The sequence below is a fragment of the Eschrichtius robustus genome, chromosome 4 (genome assembly GCF_028021215.1).
Source record: "Eschrichtius robustus isolate mEscRob2 chromosome 4, mEscRob2.pri, whole genome shotgun sequence".
Classification (NCBI taxonomy): Eukaryota; Metazoa; Chordata; class Mammalia; order Artiodactyla; family Eschrichtiidae; genus Eschrichtius; species Eschrichtius robustus.
In genome coordinates, this window is record NC_090827.1 from 52,998,306 (window position 1) to 53,011,077 (window position 12,772).

Below are 12,772 nucleotides of genomic sequence, written 5' to 3' on the forward strand. Positions count from 1 at the left end.
GACTTTTTAAAGTTACAATTTAATTTTTCTATATATTTATACCCTTTTTCTCTGTAGTTTAGCCAGCTCAGCCCAGCGGAACAAAATGTGGCCGTTCTGGTTGGAGTCTCTGAGAACTTTATTGGGAAGAAAGCATCAGGTCAAGCCATCAGGAAGGTAACCTAGTCTTTTTTTCCTTCCTAAATAACTAAGTTCATAAAACAAAATTAATGCTGTTGTGTCATCTCCTTTGTTGACTTGATCCTTTTGGTTCACTTTTTTTCTCTTTAATATAATTCCCATTTTACTATTTAAAACATCTAAGGACCAGAAATTTCGGGGGTTTTTTTAAACAGTATTTATTTCTGGGTGGTGTGATGGCCCTTTTTTTGTGTACCTTTGTCTTTCTAAAATAGTCATGCACATGTAAGTCTTTATCATAGGAAAAGGTAAACCTTATTTATCTATTTTTCTTAGGCTACTTATTATGGCTTAAATTATATAAATTGTAAAATATTTGTAAAATGTTTTCACAGTATTATGGAATCCTGAAATAAATTCAATTCAAGGGAGAAAAAAATCTTCTAGAAACTTTTTATTAAGCATTCTACTTGGTATCAGGGATTCTAAGATAGGACGAGTTTGGGATTTTTGTTTTTGTTGTTGCTGTTGTCCCAAAGAACTCCCAATGTACTTGAAGTACATAAAGCATTTTAGAAGGTTGAAGTGGAAAAGGCAATACTCTTGTGTGATATCTTATATTTTTGTGTTTTAAAGTTTAGTCAACAAACATGAAGCAAGTGTTGAATGCACACACTAACCTTAAGAGAAGTGGAAATAATTCTGTGGCAAACATGCATTCAAAATCCTTAAGTTCATATAATCTTCCACCTCATAATACACTTTTTTTCATTTTTCATTTTCTTTGGTAATCTAATCTTCCTTGAAACCTAATTATCTTACCTACCATTTCCCCTATATCTTTTAAATTTATATAGATTTTACTGATTTCATTTTGAAAAATAGAAGGCGGTGTTTACTTACATTTGAATTGAATGGTGCAGCTGTCCCCTGTATTGATGTATCATAAAATTATAAATATATAGCACTTCAGTATTCATGTTGTCAATATTTAGATTGGGTCTTTTACCTCAGAAATGACTGTTGTTTAGGCCTTCAAAATGTTGAATAAAGATATTTCTTAAAACAAGCCTTTTGTATCAAACTCTAAAATATAAAATAAAAACAAAATCATATTAGTTTGGAACTCATTACCAAATAATAAACATTTATAAAACCTTATTAGAATAATGTATCTTTTAAAACTTGAATCAAAATTTATTTTTGTTACATTTTATGAAATATAGTCAATAAATGTTTGTTCAATTGATAATTAAATATTTTAAATAGTATGGGCATGGATTTGTCTTAATTACAAATGGGTTAGTTACTAGTTCAGTGCTTTAGAAGTATCTTTTTAAAAAACTTCTGCAGAACATGATGTTTACTTAAAATCTAATTGATGTCTTCACATTGAAAAAGACCTTTAAACATTTTTTGTAAAAATCTTGAAATTGGCATAATGTGGCTTATCTTGCCATGTAATATAATTATATCATTTTTCTTGGCTTTGAAAATACATTCTAAGCAAAATCTACATTGACTCAATTTATAGTTGATAATGAAGATGCACTAAAATTGGGAAATTAAAAGGTAATCTTTTCCTACTTGTTTTTCAGCTATCATGCTTTTTCAGCTTAATGCTTTTTAAAAGGGTGATCCAGTACAACATGCAGAATCTGTAATTCTTATATCCTTCAATGTGCCACCCTAAGTTCTCATCGTAAACATTCTTTTACTATAGTAAAGGATATAATTTTATATTTTAAACCTACTTTTTCTCTTTAAAATTCATCTTTTTTTTCCTCTGATTTTAAGCATGAGTTACTCAGTTTCTGAGTTAGCTTAATGCTTAATTCTTTACCCAGAAAATAATCACTAGGCACCACAGGCAAAAGCACATATACAGAATAGAAATAGTCAACTACAGGAAGCATTTTTCTTTCAGTGTTTTAACTTTGGAAACATTAATTATTTATCATGACCATGTAGAAATCATAGAATCTAGTATTTACTTCGTAAACTTATTAACATATTTATCTAAACAAATGCGTTTGTCTAATTTATAATCACAGTCACACATATATATACCACCTATAAATACTACAGTAAATGTAAAGGTTTCCCCAACTCCTTTCCTTCCTGTGTTCTTTCTTAAGGCTACCATAACAAATTAGCACAAACCAGGTGTCTTAAAACAACAGAAATTTATTCTGGCACAGTTCAGGAGGCCAGAGATCTGAAATCAAGATGCTGGCAGAGCTGTTCCTTCTGGAGGCTCTGAGGAAGAAACCATCTTGCCTCTCTCCTAGCTTTTGGTGGTTGCAGGCAATCCTTGTAGATGCATCCCTCCAAAGTCTGCCTCCATTTTCACATTGCCTTCTCTGTGTCATTCTGTGTCGTCTCTCTTGTAAGGGATGACAGTCATTGAATAATGGGCCCTTAAGGGCCCCCTGTACATCCAGGATGATTTCATCTCCAGATCCATAACTAATTACATCTGCAGAGATCCTATTTCCAAACAAGGTCACATTCAAAGGTACCAGGGGTTAAGACTTGAGCATATCTTTTTGGGGGAACAATTCAACTCACTACACTCCCTACAGAAGGAACTTTAAATTGGAAACAATTTGGCATATCTCTTTTTTTACACTTGGAAAAATGGTAATTTGAACTAATCTAAAGTACATTTGTTAGAACTTAGATTTATTTCTGTGGAACCATTCTATCCTTGCTGTCCTGTGGAACAACTTCATTTGCTTTACCTTTTGTCCATTTTGAATGTAATGTACATTTTTTAGCAGGTCCAGTACATAAACTTACTTGTGTCTTTCTAGAAGGTGGACAAGAATATTGTCAACAGACTATACCTGTCTTTTGTCCTTTATACCTTGCTCAAAGAGACCAACATTTGGAGTGTGTCTGAAAAATTCAATATGCCTCGAGGATATATACAAAACCTTCTCTCTGGAGCTGCCGCATTCTCCTCTTGTGTGTTACATTTCTGTGAGGTAATTCCACTAAATAGATGATATATGCTGTGTGCATCTTCTGTTTTAACTGTTACTGAACTCAAAAACCAGTTAGTATGTTCTCGTTTCTTCTGTTATTACAAAGCACTCAAAATTTGTTTAAAATATATCTTTGTTTTTATCCACTTAAAAAAATACTATATACAGGCATGTAATAAAGGTATTACAGAATGACAGAATCAACTAAAACGTATAATGAACAAGTAGAAAGTCCTTAGTTATCCCTACTTTTGGAACTATCATTAATAGTTTCAAGTATTTGGAATCAACTCTTTTTTTTTTTACTCTTTCTTTTTGTTGTTGTTGTTTTTTCTTTTCTTTCTTTCTTTATTTTTGGTTGCGTTGGGTCTTAGTTGCGCCGTGAGGGATCTTTGATTGCAGTACATGGGCTCTTTGTTGTGGCACACAGGCTTCTCTCTAGTTCTGGTGTGTGGGCTCAGTAGTTGCGGCATGCGGGCTTAGTTGCCCCGTGGCATGTGGGATCTTAGTTCTTCAATCAGGGATCAAACCTGCGTTGCCTGCATTGTCTAACGTGGATTAGACAAAGGTGGATTCCCAACCACTGGACCACCAGGGAAGGCCCTGGAATCAACTCTTACAATAACTTTTCTCCATTGATGTAGATTCTGTGTGAGTGTCTTTCTCCTGAGTGGTAAGTGTATAAAGTGTTTGATTGGTATGTTACCAATATCCAGCAGATACCTGACTACTCAGTACCATGTTCCTTTGATTACCACAGTAATTTCCCATTTTTGCTTTCAGTGTCAGGCAGCTACTTTAGTTTCTACATCAAATGTATATTTTATAAAATAAATCAAGAAGAAAACTTAATTTTGGCCATATGCATTTGAGATCGATTTGTTTAAGACTTTACTAAAAGAAGCTTTCAGAATTTCCTTAAATAACACAACAAAGCTTACCAGAGTTTTCTACCCAGACAGTTTTTTGATGAGTTTATAAGATAAGCCATTTTTGCTGCATTGAAATTTATTATTTTTGGGTGGCGTAGTAATATTTGTTTCTGTACTTATTTTTTTAAAACTTTTTTCCACAATGAATTCTACTTTTAAACTTAAAATCTACTTCATTTGCCCTATCTTAAGCCTCCATATTCTGTGTGTGTATATGGCAATTTGTTCTATCATATACGCTAATGGAGTAAATAATCCAAAACTACTTGGCTTTGGATTGAATGATAATTATTTTAGCAAATTTACCTTTCTAAATACCTTTTATTTATGCTGATTTTTAAATTTTAGCTTATATTCCCTAATTACATGGTAGCTAATTGGTACACAAAAATTATGGATAGTAAGGAGAAGCTGGCCTTTAAAATGTATTTTCTTAAGTTTACTGTGTTTGTTCTTCATATTTAAAAAGGTGTTCCCTGATAGGTTTATCCCTTTGTTTTACTTAGAACTATAAGGACGTGAGCCTTACACAATTGTTCAAGTGAAAGAATATACAGGTTGAACTTCAAAAGCAACTATAATTTGATGGTTGATCCTAGGGTCAGTCTATCTGACAACTCTCATGAATGTATTTTCAATATGTTAAAGCATTTTTTTCTTTATAAAAAGTTATGTAGGACTTCCCTGGTGGCTCAGTGGTTGAGAATCTGCCTGCCAATGCAGGGGACATGGGTTCGATCCCTGGTCTGGGAAGATTCCACAGGCCGTGGAGCAACTAAGCCTGTGCACCACAACTACTGAGGCTGTGCTCTAGAGCCCGCAAGCCACAACTACTGAGCCTGCATGCTGGAACTACTGAAGCCTGTGCGCCTAGAGCCCATGCTCCGCAACAATAGAAGCCACCACAGTGAGAAGCCTGCGCGCTACAGCGAAGAGTAGCCCCTGCTCGCTACAACTAGAGAAAACCGATGTGTAGCAGCAAAGACCCAACGCAGCCAAAAATAAATTAATTAAATAAATAAATAAAAACAAAAAACAACAACAAAAAATGTTATGTAAGTGGAATAAAATAGTACACCGATCATATTAGTTAAGATACTTTTAACTGCAAGTAACAGAAAAATTCCATAGAAATTTAAACAATAAGGAAAAATGATTATCTTATGTAGCAGGAAAGCCAGAGCTAAGGCAGTTTGGGATTGATTGATTCAGTAGTTCTATTCAAGGTTTTCTTTTCTTCTTGTTTTGCTGCCATACTAGTGCACTGACTACTTTCCTAGTGGTCACAAAGTAGCTAGCTAATGTTGTTCCATGCATCACAAGTGCTCACAGTGATACCCAAAGGTTAGAAAGGAAACTTAAAACGAAACAAAACAAAAAACCAAACTACTATTACAGAAAATTTCAACCATATATTTAAAAAGACAAGATAATGTAATGAATACCCATTTACCCACCCAGCTTTAAGAATTACCAGCTCATGGTTTCTAATACTATTTTAAATACTGCTGCACTGAGCATCATCTTGTATTTGAATCCTTCCGTATTCAGTATTTTGCCTTCAGGATAAATCTCCAGAGGTAGGAATTGTTTTCAATCATTTGGGAAAGAAAAACTATGCAGTCACTTGCTGATGTTCTGATAAAAATGAATAGAACTCTTCTTATTGACTTCTTTTTCTTTTTTTTTTTTTTTAATTGGGGTATAGTTGTTTATTTTTCACTTTTCAATCTTTTTCCTCATCGTAAAACCATTCCATCACATTCCTCAGTCTCTGCCATGTTTCCTTGTAATAATTTTGCTTGGAGTCATTGGTCATCTCTGGCTTAACCCAACTTCCAGAATTTACAGAAGGGAGAGTCCTCTCTGAGCCCCCTACGATGCAAACTAGATTTTGAAATAACTTACCAGATTTAAATTCTGCATATTTCTTTGTGTTCTGCAGGAACTTGAGGAGTTCTGGGTTTATAGAGCCCTTTTGGTAGAACTTACCAAGAAGTTGACTTACTGTGTAAAGGCAGAGCTGATCCCTCTCATGGAAGTGACTGGAGTTTTAGAGGTTAGTAGCTTCCCAGTTTCCCACCTGAGATGATTTCAACCAACAGAAAAATCAGGTTTTACTGTCATGTCAGGGTAAGTGACAATAGCCTTATTGTTCATTTATCATGGGAATCTTTTTTTTTAATTAATTGCTGCCATGGTCTCCCAGAAATCCCTGTTAATCTGGAAGAAGTTCTGATGAAAAATCATTTGTGAGAAAAAGTAACAGTAGGGATAGGGGTGACTCTCCCCAGGTATGTGTGTCATTCTTAACATCCCTTCCTTCCTCTACTCCAGTGAAGAATCACCTTCTGTCAGTTTAGACAGTGCTTGTTGAAGGTGGTGGTGACTTGGTGGCAGTGAGGGTCATTTACATTTTCTAAGGGAGTGAGGAGAAAGTATCCTCAGCTGGTTTCTTAGTTTTCTATTTTTGACCAACCCTTGATTTCAGTTTATCCTCCGTTATTCAGTTCTTAAATCAGAGGAGTTCTGTTTGGGAATGCAGACACACACCCCCCACACCCCTACCTCAGAGGTCCCCTGAGTAGATGGTAAGAACATTTTAGGGATACTGGACTAAAACATTTGATTGGGGATGCCCCTAGCCTAAGTGCCCTAATGGGTTTCTTATTTCTGATTGCAGCACATGTCAGCTCACTTAAGCTGCACAGAAAACTAGCTATCTTGCAGTCAGATTGGAACCACCCAAATGCATCTTTTAAAATTCCTCAGGATTCTGATGTGTTATCTCTTCATATTTATTATCTTAGTTTATTCCTGTCTCTGCAAGTGAATTTTTTCCCTTCAGTAAGACACTTAATTATTTTTTCCTAATCCCAAATTCTGATCGTAATGATTTTTGTAATACTTTTCAGGGTCGAGCAAGACAGTTATACAATGCAGGTTATAAAAGTCTAATGCACTTAGCTAATGCAAATCCTGAAGTGCTGATAAAAACAATTGATCATTTATCAAGACGCCAGGCCAAGCAAATTGTTTCATCAGCCAAGGTAAGCAAACAAACTATTTTTTAATCTTTATGATATTTTTTTTTTAATTAATTAATTTTTGGCTGTGTTGGGTCTTCGTTGCTGCGCACGGGCTTTCTCTAGTTGCAGTGAGCGGGGGCTACTCTTCGTTGCAGTGCACGGGCTTCTCATTGCGGTGGCTTCTCTCGTTGCGGCGCACGGGCTCTAGGCGTGTGGGCTTCAGTAGTTGTGGTGCACGGGTTTAGTTGCTCCGTGGCATGTGGGATCTTCCTGGACCAGGGCTCGAACCCGTGTCCCCTGCATTGGCAGGCAGATTCTTAACGACTGCACCACCAGGGAAGCCCAATCTTTATGATATTTTGTAGTGTAATCTCCTTATACTTTAGACATAAAAGCAAAAACATTTAACTATATATGCAAAAGTTTATACTCACAGTATGTGGGTAAAAATAGTACACGTGTTATGATACAAGGCTTGCTAAAAGGAGGAAAAGAATCTCCTAAAAAATAAAGACGCTTTCAAGAGTTCATTGAAGTGCGAGGAACTCTGGAACTCGCTGAACTCTGCCTCCCGCTACTCTTGACACAGAAGTCCTTTCGTCAGCATCTCTGACATCTGGTCTTTTCACCTTTAAACACCTTCACTGACAAGGAACCTACAACCTCAAAAATTAAGTAGTTCTCTTTTTGGACCCCTAGTGTTACAAAGAGCATCCCAATATAATGAGGCTGTCTTAAAATGTCTACCATGGCCTCGTAGAGTACTGCCCTGTGGAACTAGGCTGTTGCTTTGTTCATTTGGTAGCTTTTCACATACTTGAAAACGGCTCTTCTTGCCTCCAAGGGCTTCTCTTTTCTGTTTCTTTCACCTGTAGTAAATAACCTAGTTTTAGGCTATTCACTATCCTGGTTGCCCTTTGCTAGACGCATTCCACTTTGTCATTACCCTCCTGCTCCATGTGGGTAAATCCATTACACAACAGTTTGGGGTTATTTCCTTCTTGATCTCAACTATAGTTCTATCCTTGTGGTCTGAAATCACGTAGTTTTTTGTTTTTTTAACTTCACTGTTATACTATTGTCATATATAGATAGAACTGGCTGAAAAGTAAATTTCCATCTTACTTTTTTGAATGGTGCTCACATTGTTTGTATTGCTTTGATTGATCTTTACAACAGTCCTCTGAGGTGGACAGAGTTGGTGTTACATTCAATTTACAAATGGAGACACTAAAACTTGTTCCATTAGATTAGGAGTTCTTTGGATTGATAGGGAGGAAGTTATAATTATTTCCATTTCTGTAGCACCTAGCACGGTATTCAGCCTATAGTAGATATTTAACAAATATTTGAATAAATAAATAAATGAGATTGGGCCTTCCCTGGTGGCGCAGTGGTTGAGACTCTGCCTGCCAATGCAGGGGACACAGGTTCGAGCCCTGGTTTGGGAAGATCCCACATGCCGCGGAGCATCTAAGCCTGTGCGCCACAACTACTGAGCCTGCACTCTAGAGCCCACGAGCCACAGCTGCTGAGCCCGTGAGCCACAACTACTGAAGCCCGTGCGCCTAGTGCCCATGCTTGGCAACAAGAGAAGCCACTGCAATGAGAAGCCCACGCACCACAACGAAGAGTAGCCCCCGCTCGCAGCAACTAGAGAAAGCCCGTGCACAACAACGAAGACCCAACGCAGCCAAAAATAAATAAATAAATAAATAAAATAAATCTATAAATAAATAAGTAAGTAAGATTTAAAGAAATTGATTTACCCAAGGAAACACAGCTAGTCAGTAAGTAGTAGAGCAGGACTATAGAGTTACACTGTATGTTATTAAGGATACAAAGGGAGCTGCGGTAACGATGGCCAAAATAAGTGACTTTAAATGTTAAAGGTTTATTAGTTCAAACACAAACGGTTCACAGCTGATATGAGGAATCAGTTGTGTGTCCAAGGACCCATACTTGCCCTGTCCCATTGCTCAGCCACTCTTAATATATGGCTTCCATCTTAGGGACTGAGGTACACGCTCTCCTTCCCACCATCCCTTCTGCTTTTCCAGTAAGCTTGAAAGAGTAAAATGGATATTCCTTGCAGGATTTTGAGTAGAAGAGTGGGTTAGAGGTTGAAAATAGGAGAACAAGAATGGAAGTAAGGAAACCAGTTAGGATTATATTGAGGTTAAACAGGTTTTTGCAGGAATGCCACAAAAAAGTTGTGTGTCCTTAGTACATCAGATCAGGAGCCACAGGATGTCACTTTATCACATTACTGATAATGACTTTGATCATTTGGTTAAGGAAGTGTCAGCTGGCAAGCTTTTCCACTGTAAAGTTATTATTTTTCCCTTTTTATTAGTATTTTCGGAGTGGATACTTTGAGACTATGTAGATATCCTATTCTTCATTAAACTTTCACACACTTTTTTTAGCATTCATTGATGATTTTTGCCTCACTTATTTCTGTGATGTTTGTCAAGTGGTGATTTTCTAACTCCATTATTCCCTCTATATTTTTTATTGGCATTTTACTATGAGGAAAAGCTATTCCTTCCTCATTTATCTTTTAATTCATTTATTTATATCAGAGTGAACGATGGGTTCATACTTATTTTGGTAGTCAAATGGTCTCAGAGTTGGCCAGGAGGAGCCCCTGCAAACTGGCTCCTGTGTCTTTTTGGCCTGTCCCCATCATTATTGGTGTACTTTCTTACTTTCTGGTTGTATCTGTCAGGGTCTAATCATTAGGAACAGAAACCACACAGTAATTTGAACAGGAAAGCCTAATATAAAGAATTAGTCAGCAATGAAGACCCAACACAGCCAAAAATAAAAATAAAATAAATTAAAAAAAAAAAAAGAATTAGTAACAGAGGTTACTAGTTGGCCTCTAAGGGGTAAACAGAACACTTCAAGTCATTTGGTGTAGGTGGTGTTCTCTGTATTCTAGTAATGTTGACATGTGAGTTTTGTATGGTTTACTTATTGTTCTTGGTGATCTGTAGAGTGCTTACAGGATGTGTTGGTAGATTCACTTTGCATGGTCACCATTACCTCAGTTACTGGAAAGCTTACCTAATTACATTTTTTTTTCTTGACTTCATTGCTTTATTTTTTTTTATATTTGAAATTTCTTTTTTTAAATTAATTTTTGTTGGAGTATAGTTGATTTACAATGTTGTGTTCATTTCTGCTGTACAGCACAGTATCAGTTACACATATACATCCTAATTACATTTTAGACTCCTTTATATAGTGCTAAATAATGTTATGCTTTATATCAAATTGGTAGAGAGTGGTTTTTTTCCTCTGTGTGATTTTTGCTGACCTTTTTATTATAAAAATGTTGTAAGAGAAATAGTGCAAATATTTCACACCAATATACTCAAAACCCAGATGCAACAAATACGAATATTTTATTTCTGGCTTTTTTAAAGAAAGGGGAGAAATCGTTATTCAGCAAATATTCATTGACATCTACTATGTGCTGGGTTTAGAAATACTTTCTTTGCTCATTATGCTTCTTTTGAAATTAACCATGTTAATTTTAGAAGCTTGAATAAAACTTTTCTTTGAAACACTGATAAGCTTTTAAAAGATAGCATACTAAACTTTGAGGAATAGTTAAAATCCATATATAAAGGATAACATTTTCAAGAACTAATTAAATTTTTGCAAAATTGTCTTAAATTTTATAGATTAAAAGTTAATTTTTAAGTGGCTGAGTCTTCAATAAAACAAATCTTTGAGAGTATTAAAGCTCCCTTATTTTTGGTATACCAAATGCAGTGATCAGCTAAAATGGCTTTAACTAAATATCTCGGCTTCATTAATTGTAATCACTTGTTCTTAAGTGGCCATTTTTCAATCTCATTATTAGTTTTAATGTCTAGTTTGCTGGTATGTAAGGATTCAGGTGTCGAACAGATGGTGGTAAAATGTTAGCAGTTCTCTAGAAATTGATGTTTTTGCCTCATGTCTTGATTTTTTATTGTAGTTGCTGTTGCATGAGAAAGCAGAGGCTTTGCAAGAAGAAGTAGAAGAGTTATTGAGACTGCCTTCTGATTTCCCTGGTATTGTGGCCTCTTCTGTTGAAAAGGCATGAAACTGTCAGATGAACATTTTTAAGTATAATTATTTATTGTACATATGTTTTATTAAAGATTCCCTGTAATTTATGAGTGAAAAAAATATATTTTAATTATATATTAAGAACTGTGAATGATGTTTGAATATTCCTGTCACCCATAATTGCATACATAATTGTGCATTATTTCTCTGCTCAAAAATCTGGTGTCTACCACAAAATGAAATCCAACTTTCTCAGCATATCCCCAGCCTACCCTTGTAGCCAGATCTTTCATTTGATCCTCTTACCCATTTCTTTCATCAAACTGGACTATTTGAAATCCCAGAATTTTCCTTGGGATTTCCAAACCCTCTCTTTCCTAACTGCCTTATGCTATTCCCCATGCATGGGAAATTATCTTTAAAATGTACTAAATACTTCAAGTTTCAACTAAGAATGCTCGAATACTATCTCCTCTAAGAAGTTGTCCAAGTTCAACCTCCTCCCCACCCCATACATGGGTTCTTACCCTCCTATAAGTATTGTGAGTCCCTCATTTATGCCCATGTCTTTTATTTATTTATTGATTGATTGATTGATTGCTGTGTTGGGTCTTCGTTTCTGTGCGAGGGCTTTCTCCAGTTGCGGCGAGCGGGGGCCACTCTTCATCGCAGTGCGCGGGCCTCTCACTATCGCGGCCTCTCTTGTTGCAGAGCACAGGCTCCAGACGCGCAGGCTCAGTAGTTGTGGCTCACAGGCCTAGTTGCTCCGCGGCATGTGGGATCATCTCAGACCAGGGCTCGAACCCGTGTCCCCTGCATTGACAGGCAGATTCTCAACCACTGTGCCACCAGGGGAGCCCCGCCCAGGTCTTTTTTAATGTGACTAGTTTGAAATCTCCTGGAGGGCCAAGACCTTTGTTACCATCTTTGTATCCACACAGCACCTACCCCAGTTTATTGCACAAAGTAAGAACCTCTGTGAAAAAGGAATTCTACTCAAATTAATAATTTAAAGATTCTCTTTAAACACAACTTATATATTGCCTCTCCCCCCTCCCTTTTCAGATTAATAGTTCAAATGTAGATGACTGGTTAAACTAGAAAAAAAGTAATAACTAGCAATATTTATAAGTACTGAACTGGTTTAGTTAAAGTTTTCCTCACCTGTCTGAGAGACATCCATTGGAAACTTTGCAAATAGATCCACAGTCTAAGTTCTTTGTTCCTTAACATTGTAGACCATTATAATATGGGCACACCTCAGAAATATTGTGGGTTCGGTTCCAGACCACCACAAAAAAGCAATTATTGCAGTAAAGCAAGTCACATGAATTTTTTGGTTTTCCCATGCATATAAAGTTATGTTTACACTATACTGTAGTCTGTTAGGTCTGCAATAGCATTATGTCTAAAATAAAACAATGTATATACCTTAATAAAAAATACTTTATTGCTAAAAAATGCTAACCGTCATCTGAGCCTTTAGTGAGTTGTAATCTTTTTGCAGTAGTAACATCAAAGATCACTGATCACAGATCATCATAACAAATATAATAATAATGAAAAAGTTTGAAATATTGTTAGAATTACCAAAATGTGACATAAAGACACAAAGTGAACAAATGCTGTTGGA

The 12,772-nt window shown here is 36.1% G+C and overlaps 1 protein-coding gene across 3 annotated transcripts in view; it reads left to right on the top strand.

The window, feature by feature from the left end:
- The window catches only part of HELQ (helicase, POLQ like), a 41,665-nt gene extending 29,185 nt beyond the window's left edge, over positions 1-12,480 (top strand). For 2 of the 3 annotated variants that reach the window (XM_068542712.1, XM_068542716.1), the window contains 5 exons: positions 58-156; positions 2,937-3,110; positions 5,988-6,101; positions 6,958-7,092; positions 11,066-12,480. In XM_068542712.1, coding sequence (XP_068398813.1) covers positions 58-156; positions 2,937-3,110; positions 5,988-6,101; positions 6,958-7,092; positions 11,066-11,173 — 630 coding nt within the window. In that variant the 3' untranslated portion in view covers positions 11,174-12,480. Of the gene's footprint in view, positions 1-57; positions 157-2,936; positions 3,111-4,711; positions 5,053-5,987; positions 6,102-6,957; positions 7,093-11,065 lie in introns of those variants that run through there. The other variant, XM_068542713.1, reaches the window with a different exon arrangement.
- The last annotated feature ends 292 nt before the right edge of the window (positions 12,481-12,772 follow it).